Source organism: Anneissia japonica, unplaced genomic scaffold (genome assembly GCF_011630105.1).
Source record: "Anneissia japonica isolate Jap-2015-1 unplaced genomic scaffold, ASM1163010v1 scaffold287871_len1641731_cov197, whole genome shotgun sequence".
Classification (NCBI taxonomy): domain Eukaryota; kingdom Metazoa; phylum Echinodermata; class Crinoidea; order Comatulida; family Comatulidae; genus Anneissia; species Anneissia japonica.
Window position 1 is genome coordinate 478,779 of NW_022712275.1, and position 16,625 is coordinate 495,403.

The following is a 16,625-nucleotide window of genomic DNA, read 5'->3' on the forward strand; positions in this document are numbered from 1 at the left end:
CTTCTGCTATTTAAAATCACATCATTAAGATTGATCTAAATTTATTTAAATGTATTACATATTAACGTACATTGTAGTCGATCTATAGCAAAAATGTTAAGGTCCTGTTATTGGCAAACCCGTTTCTCTCTTTATATTAGAATGAATTAAGTTACATAGTTACGTAACACAAACTGGCGTTAAAACAAACCTATGAAAACTTTAATAAATACTTTTTATCTAAACTTTCTAAATTCGCCTCTGAATGTTATTGTCGCAGTACTTAAGGCAATAAATCAATGTTGCTATCAGAATTATCTTTTTCATTCCCATATGCAACCTAACTCCAGAGTCTCTGCAACACTTGCTTGAAATTGGAGGTGCCATCGGACCCGGATGTGCACATCGAGCATTTATATATGGCGCTCTACATAAAGAACACTGCAGCACCTAGGGCTATACAATTCAAGTGGGCAATAATAAATTAATTAAGTACAGTATTTAATTTATATTCAAAAGAGATAGAACTTCCACTAGCATGGAACATATACAAAGACACACACATATGGTACAAACTTGCATTGAACTGTCTTAAACGAGGATAAACGTCATTAAAAAATATGTATTTCATCCAACAATTTAAATTATTAAATGTAATTGTTATCTTTTAAATAAACTCACTTACCTTACATCAGCTAAAGGGGGGAACATAGATTAAGTGTTTAGTGCAAACAAAGGTACATGATTCAGGGGCGGATCCATGATTTGGAAGAGGGGGTTCAAAACGTTTCAAAAAATACCCAAAATGAAAGGGGGTCCGGGTGTCCCCCCATGGAAAATTTCTCCCTTGAATCCGCCACTGTATGAGGAATCCTTTAACGCTCAGGTGACCTAGGGTTTTAAAACAAAATACCGTATAGGCCTATACTCACGTATAGACGAGGCTTAAAATAGCAAATTACGATCGAAAAAAAGGGGATCGTCTTATACGCCCGACATTCAGATTTTAGATTTTGATATTCATGTTCGTCTTATGTTCGGATGTTCGTCTTATGTGCGGATCGTCCGTAAATATGGTTTTCTACTAGGCGAATTTATTCACGCGAATCCAAAGCGTCGGCTTATGCACATGCGCATTCACATTCCTATCGGAGTTTTGAGAAGCGAAAAAATGCGCAACCATCAGAGCTCAGGAAGCGAGCCGACGCTTTGATTCGCGCGAATAAATTCGCCTAGTGGAAAACCAGCTTAACACGCGAACTTAGTACTGCAATGAAGCAACTAAATGTTGTATCAATGAAAGCAATTTTAAATATGGGAAAATACGATTTTGGTGGGGAAGATTTAAAAACTGATAAAATGGTATTATTTGGAAGATTACCCTTGCATTTGGCTCCATTTATCCAGCTAGACGCAGTATACAGGACCACAAAAAAAATTAGGAATTCTGACCATGAAACAGGGAGTCGTCTTATACGCCAGACATACAAATATCAACCAAATATCTTCTGAAACTACGAGAGTGTATTCGGTATTATTACGTAACCGCTGCGGAAGTTCGGGTTCCCGTCACATTTTAAACAGTTGGTTGTAACAATAAACTCGCAAGACTGTTCGCGACTACTAGATTCTACAAGTGCGTGGTTGGCTGGGTTGTTTTGGTCGGAAAGGAGAAATTTTCTCTGTGAATTGATTCTCGAACGAGATAAAGAAGGCTCTCTAATGACTCAAGCTACTGTATACCGTTTTTATATTTTAAATAAAACCAATTTCTTCTAATTTTAAATACGTTTTCCTCTGATTTTGTGATAATTCGTTATCACGCAAGTGCTAAATGCGTGACACATTTATGATTTCACATGTGTTTCTGCAAAATGTGTTTCATCCAATATCACTTTGAAGTGATGCGTGACGGTTGGAAACTATGGCATAGATAACTGCCGGGCCCTAGGTAAAATTGGTAAAAATGCACCTGATCGGACATAGAGACAGAGCCTCTAGTGGGGTCTACTCAGGCGAAACTCTGAATGCTTATACATTCTGAGGTTTTTTAAAACAGATACGGTACGGCATTAACGCTCAGAAATATCTAAAAAATATTTTGTTTAAAAAATTAAAGAATATTGAGAACAAACTATGGTCAAGTCATGTTATCGTTTAGGGCCTATTAAGCATTTCATTAATCTATGATATATTATAATATTGACAACATCAATAGAACATATAGGTGGAATTGTGTCCAACCCGTCGTGAAAATGTACTGAATACTCAGAACATGTGAAAACACTTGCAACAATAGTACTCGCTGCTTACTTTAGCTCGAATTCAACCCTGGCCATCAGGTGCAAGCTCGGTGGTCTAAAAGCATGACGCCAGGCTAGTGATCTGGAGAACGTGGGTTCGAGTCCCACTGGTGAACAACTTGCAAATATTTTTTGCAAGTGTTTTCACACGCACTGAGTATTCAGTATACCGGTACATTTTCACGACAAGTTGGGCAAAATTACACATATGCCCCCCTAATTGATTCTCCTGGCGCAAATCCAGGTATTGTTTATTCCATCACCATAATAACAATTACGGTACTGTATCATTCAATAATAGAACAGTCATCGACCTACTTGCAGTGAAGTGAATCTAAATGTATTCATGAAGTTATGATAATCTGAAGTGTTTGAAAACGTACACAATAATAGTTGAACCAACTTTAAAATACCACAAACACAAATGTGCGTGACGATATTGTATTGCTTTAGAAGTGTGATTTCAAAAAGTATATTGTTCCATCGTATACAAGGGCTTGTATTGTTGTTGTTGTTGTTGTTGTTTTGTTTTTTTTTGACTTGCAGCGTTTGGGAAATAGGTAATAGGTAAATTGTAATGAATATAATCAATAACTATAGCCTCTAAAACCTAATATTATTGAAGGGTCCTTTTAAAGTTTGAATAGGATTTTTTTATAAGTTTTCAGATCATTATACCTATTGAACGAGCCCCCCCAATAGCCCCGGGCCCCAGTGCTGTGCACTGACTGCACTGCCCATACCTACGCCACTGGACCTGCGTATTATGTGGTTACATAACGTTTGTTGTGCACTGTATCATGCGCTATAGTCTATAGAAGTGGAAGACCATAATGTATTGGGAATGTACCTCTCTCTCTCTCTGGTAGGGCCTACAGTACAATCAGTTTAAAAGTGTAAGGTATAGGATAGTGTGGATTTTTAAACATTTTTCTAATGGTAATGTTCAAAATAAATGTCAAGGAAAGTAAGTATGATTGTTGGAAAAAAATGGTCTACATTTTATTTTGAATTCTCACCCTGACCTTCGCCTGGGCGAAGTGGGCGAAGGTCTGGATCCGCGTCTATAGTTAGCATGCAGTTTGTAAGCCAGGACCCATAATATTTTGTTACGTTTCTTCACAGAGGGGTACGAACCCCCCAACCCCCCTGGATCCGCCACTGTGATTAGAATCAAATATAGAATTTAAGCTAACAAAAACAACACATCCAAAACATTCTATGTTATATTAGGCCTGTATTGAAAAAAAATGTAAAATACAAATATAGTTTGGCCAGGGACTTTTCAAAAGTTACGGCCAGGCAAATTTTTATACGGCCAGATTTGAGGAATCTGGACGTCAAAAAGGCCAAATGGCAACCCTGCTTCACACGCATGATAAATAGCAACTCACTGTAGCGTGACAGATGACGAATGATAAATACCAACTCACTGTAGCGTGACAGATGAGTTCACGTTTTTCAGCGGCGACTAGACTGTGGGACACCGGGAGGAAAGAAAGAGACAACTGCAGGCATTGTAGTAAGTATGAAACCTCAAAACTTACAAAATATAAGATACGGGTGGTTGCGGGTAGGCCTAGTCCTTAGTCAAACTACTGAATGTAAATAAGAAACAAGTAGTTAGAGCCCCACGTTGTTATTTATTAGAGTAGAATGTTTACTACAGATGGTTTATGGTCATCATTAAGGAAGGTAAGCGATAGGCCTAGCTATTATTATTAAGAAGGAAAGCTTCTCTTCATGGTCATTCTGTTTCTGTAGCCGTAGGCCTAGGGCCTACGTGAATAATGATGGCCTAGGCCTACATGTTTTCTTGCCTGATTAAGGTAAATATATGACTGAGATGAGGTGAATAACTTGGTGGTTAAGAAATACTTGTCTTACCAAGCTCAGGCACCGCCCAGAGGGAGGCACCGTAAAAAACCCCATGGTAGGTATGTGAAGAAAAAATTCAAAGTGAACCAATACCAATTCAATTAGTACCACTGGAAAGAGCTTGAAAAATCCTATACAGTGACACCAAAATTATTTAGATATCTTAATTAATAAGGAAATTACAAGCATTTGAAATCGTGAATTCGCATCATTTTTATTACATGTAGGTAATTGATTAGAATTTTGTGACCGAAAACGTGACTTTTTTACATGAACATACATCAGATTTCATGGTTTTCGGCTCGCGTTTACGCCAATAGCCTCCGGACTTGACCTTGACCGGGTCTGTCAATTTATTTTCTGAACCATAAAATATGATGAAACTTCAGGATTTTAAAGACAAAATAATAAATAATATGTAGACTTATCTTTCAATAACGTAGGATTTGACCTTAGAGTGATATTTGTTCCGTCAAAACATGCGAAATCTTAAAACTTTCTAGCGAAGATGATATCTTTGTCCGATCCAGAAAAAAAAAAAATGGAGGATGAATAGTGGCTTTTCCACTACGTCATCATAGCAGTATCCAAGGGATTTCCCTAACGACAGCCAATCAGAATGTAGATTTATGGGGATGTCCCCAGGGAGCATGATGCAAATGCGAAACAGTAATCTGGCAGAAAAAACAGACGCGATCGCGCACGCATCTTCACATACCTACCCATGGTATTATATATATACAATTGTAGCGACTTAACAGCTATTTGGGGAAGATACACCTAGACGATGTCATACAAATAAGGTATCGGTATGTATGTTAGGTGTGTTATTTATGTTGCCGCAGTACACGCGTGTGAGCACCTTCTGAACATATGATATACCAACCCATGCAAAAAGCGGATGAGAAAACACGCACTCGGGAGACGAGGCAATAAAAAGTACTGTCCTATTGCGGCAACGAGTTTACTCGTCCCCTAATATTTTCCCGCCAATTTATTAGATCCATTTTGATGATATATGACATTTTGTGCTCGCTAATTTTTTTGCCAGCTTCTGTTGTTGTGTTAAGGCCCTAGGAAAAAATATCAAAGGACAGACATGAAAATGAATTTAATACTTACTAGTTCTAGTATTTAATTTTAATAAAATGTTCTATTTTTGTGAATGAAATTTTGTATAGAAATTCATCCATACATTAAAAAAATTACCTAATTCCCTGCGCCAATTTTTTGCAGAAAATTGAGGCCTTGGCCCTTGGACCACTCTATGTCTTAATATACTTTACAACAAATGTATTATAAAGCATTTAGGGCCTAGATTCTGCCCATCTATTTTCTAGAGATTTGCACAATCTCTTCCAAAATATTTTATTGAAGTAGCAAGTTAGTGTTAGAATTGATTAAGATCTGTAGTAAACAGGTACAAACTTGCTATGTTCACCCAAATAATAATGGTAAAAGACAGTCCTGGATCCATTGTTACAGATAGAAGGAACTGGTTAATTGTGGGAATCAACATTGCCTGGGAATTTTTTACTTACAGTCATCATCTTGACGACAGCTTTTAAACACTCAATAAGAAAACAATAAAAAAACACTCATACAATAGAATTATATTAATACTGTACATTTTATTTATATTTCTCCATATCATAAATTATTACAATTTTTTGCAAAAAAAGGAAAACCTCTTAGGGAACTGTCCTATTGAGTGATCAATCCTTAAAAATGTTTTATTCTGGATTTGCTATTTGACTAATCATGTACTAGGACAATCTCCATCTTTTGGTCCATAGGAATAAGGCCACCCCCAACCCAAATTCCCATGTAATTATTGAAAAGGGGAGGGGGAGGGGCTCTAATTTGAATTAATATTCAAAGTATTTTTTAGATATTAAAATTAATATTTAATTTTTTTTTATTGATTTTAAAATTAGCTAGTTTTGGTCTTGTCTAAGCATGCCAAAACAAGCCTTTGTCCCAGGACTTCAATCGTCTTTAGCAAGTGTATCTTTAATAAAGTATTTTTATTTGTTTTGTAGATGAATGTAATACGAAATTTCACACCATCAGCAAGGCTTTTGAAGAACCTGCATACTCCTTTTCCCAGGCAAACATGCCAGCTCAATCTTTGTTTGCCAAAACTTTCATATTGGAGACCTTTTTTACGCAAGAATTCTGTATGGAATGGCCCAAAGAACTTTCTTAAAACAGTGAGTAATATATCAGAAGCACAAATAGCAATATTTTTTTTTTTTAATTTTTAAAAATTTTTTTGTAATGGAACAAATAATTTTATTGAGATAAGATGGTGGTTGAGAGGAGAAAAATAGGAAATCTTTTTAGTTATGAATATTTCATTGATTTATTTGCTGGTACAGTATTGTAAAGTTTACAATGTAGACTAATTGCTTAATTGTGAGACTATTGCATGCATAAGCTCTATTTTGTTTTCAATTTTTTACTTCACACACCTGATGAAGCTGGCATTGACTGTCAGCAAAAGCTTATGTTGAATAAATAACATCTAAGTTAGTCTCGTAATGCTGCCTTTTAATTTTCTTTGTATAATGTACACCTATGTTACTGTAAAGTAGGTATGGAATTTATGTTTTTTATGCCTAGAAGTAATCTTCATTTTCTAGACGCAAGTTCTGTGTCTTGGGCTTATAAAATGTAGTTTCTACAAATTTATTTTCAATCATGGTCTACTACATGGTCCAATAAATATGCAACATTGATTTGATATTGACACTGCCTGAAGTAATAATGGTAATGTACAACATGTCTATAATACATAGTCAACATATCAACATCAAAATCTTTGGAAATGGTAATATTCTACTTTAGGTAAACTGAACGTATACAGTATTATAAAATATGAGATATAATTTTAGCACTTTTTTCGGTACAACTTATGAGTAGTATCTACTTCCCAATTCCAGTCTGCAAAACCCATTGGCATGAAAAATGACTTGGAAATTGACCATGATGGCAGCCAAGTCCTGATCCAATGGAATGAATCTGAACTGAGCAAGTAGGTTGAACTATAAATAATGAATTATAGCAAGTAGGGGGGAGGGGGTGCACTAGAAGTTGAGATGGTATTGGAGTGATGATGAGAGTAATGATGATTACTAAGGCTTAGAAGAGGAGGGAGAATTTCACAAAGACAATGATTATGTGATGATGATAATATTAGTTACTGAGGATAGAAGATGATGTGGTGCAATATGTTGTTATATGATGATAACGATGATACTGTAATAATAATGATTATATTGGTGTGATAATGGTAATCAATTACCCAAATCAAAATCTAGAATTGTTAATATTTTGGCAAAATTATATTTTTGTGTACCAAGTAGAACCCCAAATTCTAAAATACTTTTGAAAGGCCACTTTCAAAAGGACAACCCTAGAATTAGGCCTGATGATATCAACACTATTCCTTCATTCATTGAACTACTGTTAATTCTTTTGGACACTTTATAGTGATACCCTCACAAACAATATTATGCTCTTCATCATGTGTAGGTACCATAGCATTTGGCTTCGCTGCAATTGTCAGTGCGATAAATGTATCCAGGCTCATAGTGGACAAAAACTGATAGATGTTATGTCTATTCCAGAAAAACCAACACTTTGTTCTGCTGTAATTCAGCCAGGTGGGTACAAGTAATGTAGTACTCATATATAGTCATGATGTACCTATATATGGTCATGATTTGATGTCATCATGACCATTTGAAAACAATATAAAGATAGATGTATTAAGAAAGCTCATTTAACCAGATTTCCCGGAAGGGAATTCTTGCAACTTAGGACCCCTGACACTATACTAAGCATGACACAAATTATGTGTCATCATTATTATTTGTTTACATATACAACAGTATTACATTTTTAAATGAACATGAGCTATTAGGTAAGGTTTTATCAGCGGCCTAACTACAAGGAATTTATAAGAAAGAATATACGCTAATAGGCAAATCACCTTGTTAAAATAACTGTACATGGATGCATAATATATACATTTTTTTTGTTACTAGTAAATAATTATTTTATCTGCATATATGTTTGAAAACAGATGGTAACAGTGTTCATCTACAATGGTTTGAAGAGCCTGATCATGTAGGTGTTGTAACTTTAGACTGGTTGAAGAAAAATTGTTACTCACAACAGGCGCGTAGTAATAGAGCAGATATGTGCGAATATAAGTTCCTCAAGGTAAGAAAGGTTTTTGTTTGTTCGATGGACAAGTAAACAAGGACTGATGCATGTGCACATATTTTATTCATTATATCAGAAACACTTCCTTAAAATAATAAAGATTACACATAATTGCCATATAGAGTAGTATGTTACTAACATGTGACATTCCTTCATTAGGCGAGACTTTCTTTATACCTTGGCGAAACCCGCCACCTACTAATAATGATAATTTCGAATATAAATAAAATTTTATTTTTGGCCAATTAGCGTACCCACCAAATTTCAGAATAAGAAATAAAAGTTTTTCTTTATTTTTATTACACCCGCCACTGCCTTGAAATCTCCAAAAATAAGATATGTATATTTGTTCCTAATCATATAAAGCATTTAACCATCCCATTACTACACTGTTCACATTCACAAATAAAATGGATGTTTTTAGCAAAACCATTTGCTAAATAAGAAAAAAAAATTAATTATCTTTTCCTGCCCTCCTATGATGATCTTTAAAGAAATAAGTTTGAAAACAAGGTATAAACAAATTCTTACCTTACCAAGTAATGATACCCAAGAGGTAAATACGGCTGAGTGCCTCCTATAGCTAAGGTATAGTGTTCGTAGCTTTGCCAATTAACATAACTTTCTTACTTACAAAATTGTATCCTTATTTGTGTGTTAAAATATATACATAGGATTACAAATTTACACAAAATTTCATGTTTTTATTAAGTTTATAATCCAAAATTATTAGGTTCTAATATATTAATTTGGTAGAATCTTGAAAATAGAGTGATATCGCATAGTTCCATTATGTAGCGATGTATAGGTATAGTTATCAAAGTGGTACTTCCTTATAATAAACAACACAAAGCAAGCACAGTTACAAAGTTCATATCAAAGGTTGCCATACAGTGAACATCTGAGATTCTGACACATACATAATTGCATTTACAGTGAACTTGGTCACTATCTTAGTGCATGTGGGCCCTTTAAAGCACTCAGAAACTCAAGTTCCTTGGATTCATCACCATTTGTTTTGATTATTTTATTCATAAATTTCAGGGGGATATAGACTATTTTGATTATGAACAAGTCTCCTCCTGTAAAAAGACATTTCTCAGGTATTTTTGCGCTTTCTTTTTAATAAATGTCGTAGTTTAAATTGTAATTGTCTAGATATTGACATTATGTCTGTGGATTGTCTGTGATTTTAAACAAAATATTTTTTGTCCAAGACAAAATTAGATAAGTTGTAATGATCATATCTTGATTTATCATCATCGTCATCATGCCAATACTTACACATAGGAATCCACAGCCTTGCTTTTCTTTTAATCACAAACATATTTCTTTTTACTGACACACTGTAATGTGTCTTATATTTACACTGTCATTATGTGTGTAGCTGGTGCTATCCTTTACACATACAACTTTAATAATTTTAATTTAGTATATTTTATAATATTTTATTAATAATAATAATAATAATAATAGTAATAATAATAATAATAATAATAATAATTTAATGACATACACCATTTATATCAGTGGCACTCCACATGTGGTGCGTCGTACGAACATCTTAACAAATACAAATTGTATCTTAACATAACCTACTGTAGTGAGATAAATATAGAAAAGTAAGCATGAAAATAATAGTTGATATGGATACATATGTACATATATGCATATATTGTACATATGCATAAACATATACAGTACCAAGTATACAAACATATACATATACCTACATATGTAATGGTACATAATATTATGGTAATATTGATTTAAATCTTTCAGCTTGAAAAGATTCATATTCTACGGTTGTATTTTTTTATGAGTAATTTATTATTTCTGATTCTTTAATTTGTATGCTGTTTGGTTGATGTAATTAAAATATATGTTTGGCATTATTTTTATTGATATTATAATTGTGTGATAAATTGGCTTTGATTACTTTTATGCTCTGATTGGCTTGTGGAACTGTTTTTCTTTTAGTACTTTATAAAATGAAAATAACTTGAATTGTATTTGTAACTATCACAGCATAATGACATGAATTTGCTTAATGTTCATCCTCTTTATATGCATCTTGATCTTTGACATACACATGCACAGTTTAAATTACTAGAGGGATTTTAAAAAGTATTGTAGAAAAGAAGAGCTGTATAAGGAGCTAAGAGCTGTCGGAGAACTCTGTGATGGTAAAATAGATGTGTATACCGCCCCTCTACTGCCAGAAGAAATGCCATATTCCCAGATTGGGTTTGCCAGTAATAGAGTAGAACAGTTGTGTCGTCACAACAACAGGTGGCGCACTTTGTTGTCAACCAGACGTTGGTTACCGTTCATTACGAATGAATGACTTCGTAATCCTAATGGTTTAGAATAGGCTTTCTGGAATAGGGATTTTAAAACCTAATTATTTACCATCAAAATGTACTGAAAACACAAAAGTTATTTTCATAAATTTTCTGTACCAAAATGAATTTGAATTAATAGGTATTGTTTTCATGGTGATTATAATGCCCAAGTTTTAATTACAGATACCTCAAATATTTAAATGAATATGGTGTTTGCATTATTGATCGAATTCCAACTGAAAATGACGAACATAAAGTTATAGAGGTATGCTTTCTATTATCCTTTAACATTTTTATTGCACCCCTGTAGATAGTCGTGGAAAGAAAATCTTCACTCTCTGCTTCATCTCATCATTTAGTACATTTTAAAACAATTGTTAGATTAGTTTAGAAATTTGCCGACAGGGATGTGACAAGCCTGACAGGGAGTCTGAACCAAGGGCCGACTAGAGCTTCATTCAGAGTCCCAGAATAAAAATTCCTGGCAGGGTTAATAGGGAGAGTTGTTTTGGCTTCAGTATGGCCCAAAAATTGTGCTGTTAGGCCAGTGAGTCGAATGGCCGAGCGGTTAGCAGGGGCGCCGCAAGTTATAGCCATAATATCGATGCTGGTTCGAACGCTCGCCTATGGTTCTGGTCTTCTCGGATAAGGACTATAAACCGTAGGCCCAGTGTATACAATGGCTCGTGTGAACTATAAAGAACCCCGTACATCCTTCGAGACAAGTAGGGGGATACCCGGTGTACTGGAACTGACAGCCCCTGTGGTGGACGACGAGAGTTGCTGGTAACGGGTTACCGGGTAGCACAGACACGAAGGGACCATTAGGGGCGAAGAAAGTCATTGATCGAGTTCCTAGTCCACACATCAAGCGCCCTGAGCATCTTACACTAGATGGATATGTGCGCTATATAAAACCACACTATTATTATTATAATATGGGATTAGCAACCAAAATAAGGTGGGAAGGTGGGTGGGGGGACACTTCCATTTAAAATTAATACTATACATTTTAGGATCTTGTGCCTTGAGAGACTTACAATGCCTTGCATGTACAAAAACCAATATTTTTTTTTTTTTATCAGCTATTTGATTCTTACACGATTTTTCCTCATTTTTTGATATACATCTGTAGATTGCAGAAAGACTTGGCCCAATTCAAAGCACTCTTTATGGTAGTGTAAGTTAAATATTTTATTTATGCAAGTCTTCACACTACTTTTGTATTGTGGCTTCTTCAGGTGGCATAGACATGCTTTTAGCCAAAATTTTTATTATTTGATATTGTAATTATTTGCATTTGTGGCAAGCTAAACCAGACACTCCTCTCAACAACAAAAGATGATTTTGTAGTTAATAATTCTGGGTTAAACAATAAAATCTATAAAATGGTCAAAGACTCATAAAGTTACAAGAGTTTAAACAAACAGCTGTTTAAAGCACAGTAGTTAAGAAATCAGCCTTAAAAGTTTACGATTTCGGGCATTTCTAGGTCAGAAACCATTACCAAATTGTTAAGAAATATTGTTTAAACATTGAAAATTGGGAAAATAACAACCTAGCATGATGTATAGATATATCAAGTTTAGTTTAGTGCAATAAAATATATTTAAAAATTTAGACATTCCAACATGTTTTGGCCATTATTTCTGAAACACAATTTGTGACAAGTGACTGGTTTGGCTTGTCTTTGCCACATTTGAAACCAATATTTGAATGGTTGTGTGTTTCCCAATTGATTTTTTTGCCCTAATTTTTTTTTGCTTCATACTTTCAATACAGTTTGGTACCCATATTGTACTTGCATAATAATCAAACCAGTATTTTGCTGGTTTTTGCTGATTATTTGGAGTTCGATTTTTGGCAAGTGCTAGGACCATAGGCATATAAGTTTGTGTGAATGATCATTAAGTTCTTCTGATTAATTAATTCAGTGTTGAGTAGGTTAGTAGATCATAAAAGGTTTGTGGTGAAGTCCACGCACCAGTAGCCATTGAAAGCGTTTGTTAGTGTACAGTGCTATTAACTATTGATATAATACATTTGATTTGTGGATACATATGCTAAATCAGCAGAGGTTTGATGTCAAGACTGAAGAGCGTCCAATAAATATTGCGTATAGTTCAATGGGGATTGAATATCATATGGACCTTGCGTACTACGAGTCTGCACCCGGAATTCAGCTTCTTCATTGTGTAAGGTAAGATTACAGTAGCTTTGATTGCATTAATGATAACACAGTCATCTATGCATCTGATGACGTATCTGAATTCTTTGACGCACTTTGGCGCTAATCTACTTTGTAAATAAAAAGACTTTCCCCAGTTGCAGATACAGAGGGTTCTGAAAGTGGAGCTTAACAGCCCACTTGCCTTGGTAGCAGCCAAACAGCCTCTAACCAAGCTGGAAGTTCCTAAGAGAACGCTTGCAACCCTTCTCCCTCAGACAGACCATAGACGGGCACTGACTGCATTGTACGACGGTCGTGCGACCGTCGCATGATGAATCCAACTCTGCTTCCTGTGAGCGCTAGACGACGCGGCGCCATCTACTGATTATCAGCGGCAGCCTGAATGGATCATCATTAAAAATGATGCGTTGTGTGTGCATCATTGCGTTGCGTTCTTCATACAATCGTGGCAGCTGACGACCCTCTAGGCGCTGTGAGTGAACAGCTTTAATTGCCCTTCAAATCCCTGTCCTTCAAGTCCCTGTGTGCTCATCAAAAAGCAAAATAAAAAAAAATTATCAATGTACCATGTTGAATTCTCTCTTTGATAATGATTACATTTGTTTCTTTAGATTTGATGACAAAGTAGTTGGTGGTGAGAGTTTTTTCCTTGATATATTTTATGTCGTTGAGGAACTGCGCAATAGATTTCCTGTTGAGTTTGAAACCTTGTGCACTGTGCCTGCAACCTTCCAGAAGATACACTTTAAAAGGTAAACTAGTCATCATTGCTGCTTCTCCAAATTAAAATTCATTCCAATACAACTAGTAGTAGATAGAGTATACCCCCTCCCCAGCTTAGACTGACAAAATTGGATATCACTTTTAATTATATAAATTCGGAAACTGTACCATGTTGCTCTTTTCCAAGTTGTAGATTTTTTCCCGGTGGAAATTTCAAAAAGGGAAGACTATTTGAACAATGCAGTGTAGGCTTATTAATTTCTTTATTGGTATTTAAGTAATTAAATTAAACTATAGAAACTATGAGTTATTTGGTGGATGGGGTTTATGCTTACTTAAAAATATGGCAACTGGTGATATATTTAGGTTAAATGATATTGTGAATTAATTATTAGTAAAATTGTAAATGTCATGATTTTTCACTGATAGCCATTTTCACTAAGCTAGATTAGCATACAAGGATTAAGACATATTCTAGTTTTACAATTCTTTACGTGGTATGCAGGTCAGGCCTACAAGTAGCACACATTTTGACATCTTCTCAATCTTCTTCCTGTTGTGTCTGTTCTTTTTTCCAATAATTTTTCATATGTATACTTCACATATAACAACATTTGTCATATTATTTTGAATATAATTTTCTGATGTTTATATTATTATAATGTTATTTTGTGTTTATTTTTTAGGGAGAATCCTGCAGCATTTCAATACCAAAGGCCCCATATCAATGTCCATCCAGTAACCAGACATGTAAGTAGATGCTTTTGAATGCTTTGATCTTTGGGGTTAAAGATTTCTGCAGCTCTCCCACCTTCGTTGCTTCCGCCCAAGAGTTGCTACGAGCTCAGAATTTGTGAAACTTGTGGTCTAAATGGTAAAAGTGCCATACACAGTGGCAGATTCTAGGGGGCAGTCTAAAGAAAAAGGAGAAAAAAAAAAGAAAATGTTATTCAAAGTCCGAGCTTGCCATTTTCAGCCATCTATGTGTGCCATAATCATAGAAATTTCTTACATCAGCCCCAACCATGGTGGGGCTAAGTTGATCTTATCTAGACCCTCCATCTGTGAAAGTCCCTTCTTGGGCCCCCTCTATTTAGAATTCCTGGATCTGCCATTGATACAAGTTGTTTTACAAGTTTCCTACGAGTCAGAAACGAGTCATGATGATTTATAAAGTACAAATTATTCTGAGCGAATTATGAATTTTCTTGAGAAAACTGGGAGTTTATTACGAGCCTTTCAAGTTTTATACAAGTTTTACAATGTACTATGAACTCACAAGAATGTAACAATACTAATTGGTACTAGTATCCTGAGCTAGGCATTAAATGTAAAAGTGTAGTAAGATCAGAAAACTCAAGGTAATTCATAGCAACTTGTAGTAAGCACATAGAAACTCTTTTTAAGCTAGTAGGAAAATTGTTAATTGTTCTAACCACATAACAAATTCGGAACTTGAAGCAAAGTTTGACCAAAAACAAATTTGAACCTTGTCTCGGTCAAAATTTAGTTGATATCACAGTGTGTATTCTATCTTGTAAATGATGAACTGAACTAATCTCTGAAGGTGCCTTTCTTTCAGATAACTGCGGTAACCTGGTCCCCTCCATTCGAAGGAATATTGCATGTTAGAGAAGTAAGTTCAGAAGGTACACAAACAATATATTAAAAGAAAAAAAAAACAGTACCAAAGTAGTGTTTACTTTACCTGGTGCAGGCTTTCGCAGACCCTTCAAGTGTGCACATTGTAAGTCACCCATGTCACTTGACAGCTGGTCGTGATTTCTCAAACTGGGTACTCACTGTGTCATACAACCGTACCGTATGACTAATTCAACTCTGCTCCCTGCGAGGGTAGACTGTCGGTGGCAGTGTGAACGGATCGTCATTAAAAGCAATCCGTTGCGTGGATGTTGTGGCATTGCGTTGTTCATGGAGTCGACGACCATCGGTTGCTATGAGTGCCTGGCTTTATAGCCTTGACTTAAAAATGTGTTTTGGAACTACAAATTTAGAGGAAATAGTCTTTTTTATAAATATAATTAAACATAATGATCCCATTTATATCTATTGTACCGCGTATGAGTATTGTAAATGGTATATAACTTATAGTGATCTGTTTCGCGTATGTTGTGGCATTGCGTTCTCAATAGAGTCGTGTCAGGTGCAGTGAAGCCTGGCTATTAGACAGCTAGCATGAATCTAAAAATGTGTTTTTTTGGATCTGTAACAATTTAGATGAAATAGAGCTGCCTTTATAAATATAATTGAACATACAGTAATGATCCCATTCATATCTGTTGTACCTTGCATAATTTTAACAGGAAGATGTTGAACCATATTACCGTGCTTACAGAAGATTAGCCCAACTTTTGAAATATTCTGATGCAAAGGTCAGTATTTTGTCGGTTTTTTATTCTATACTTTATCTATCTATACTTTCTTTCTTTTCACTTTCTCATAATTAACATACCTATTCATGATTCACATAATTTGCACTCACCGTTCCATATTGTAACTCACCTGCCCATACTCTACACTCATTTGTTCACACTTTACAACCTGTCCTTTATTCTCATCTATACATATTTTACATAAAGCATGTCTATACTTTACACACACCTGCCTATACTTATACTCACCTTTCAATACATTATACTCACCTTTCTATACTCACTATACTATACTATACTTACTACTTTATGCTGACATGTCTATACTTTGTACTAACTACATTAAACCTGTCCTTACTTTATACTTTCTGTCTATACTTTACACTTGCGTGTCGATATTTCACTTCACACTCACTCTTATATACTTTACACTCACCTTTAAACAATGTATTATTCTCTTTTTACAGAAAGAACTAAGGTTGAAACGTGGCCAGTGTGCTGTCTTTAACAACCGTCGTATAGTGCATGGAAGGAAGGCATTTGAATTAAATGGGGGACAGAGACATATGAAGGTGCTCCT

The 16,625-nt window shown here is 35.1% G+C and overlaps 1 protein-coding gene across 4 annotated transcripts in view; it reads left to right on the plus strand.

The window, feature by feature from the left end:
- The first annotated feature begins 3,663 nt into the window (after positions 1 to 3,663).
- LOC117107756 (probable gamma-butyrobetaine dioxygenase) overlaps positions 3,664 to 16,625 on the plus strand; it is a 15,794-nt gene continuing 2,832 nt past the window's right edge. The window contains exons 1-14 of one of the 4 annotated variants that reach the window (XM_033249511.1): positions 3,664 to 3,804; positions 6,203 to 6,373; positions 7,106 to 7,197; positions 7,698 to 7,828; positions 8,251 to 8,390; positions 9,438 to 9,496; positions 10,922 to 11,003; positions 11,874 to 11,918; positions 12,811 to 12,938; positions 13,541 to 13,681; positions 14,339 to 14,402; positions 15,235 to 15,288; positions 15,977 to 16,045; positions 16,513 to 16,617. In XM_033249511.1, the coding sequence (XP_033105402.1) occupies positions 6,203 to 6,373; positions 7,106 to 7,197; positions 7,698 to 7,828; positions 8,251 to 8,390; positions 9,438 to 9,496; positions 10,922 to 11,003; positions 11,874 to 11,918; positions 12,811 to 12,938; positions 13,541 to 13,681; positions 14,339 to 14,402; positions 15,235 to 15,288; positions 15,977 to 16,045; positions 16,513 to 16,617 (1,281 nt within the window). In that variant the 5' untranslated portion in view covers positions 3,664 to 3,804. Of the gene's footprint in view, positions 3,805 to 3,829; positions 3,978 to 6,202; positions 6,374 to 7,105; positions 7,198 to 7,697; positions 7,829 to 8,250; positions 8,391 to 9,437; positions 9,497 to 10,921; positions 11,004 to 11,873; positions 11,919 to 12,810; positions 12,939 to 13,540; positions 13,682 to 14,338; positions 14,403 to 15,234; positions 15,289 to 15,976; positions 16,046 to 16,512; positions 16,618 to 16,625 lie in introns of those variants that run through there. The other 3 variants (XM_033249509.1, XM_033249510.1, XM_033249513.1) reach the window with 3 other exon arrangements.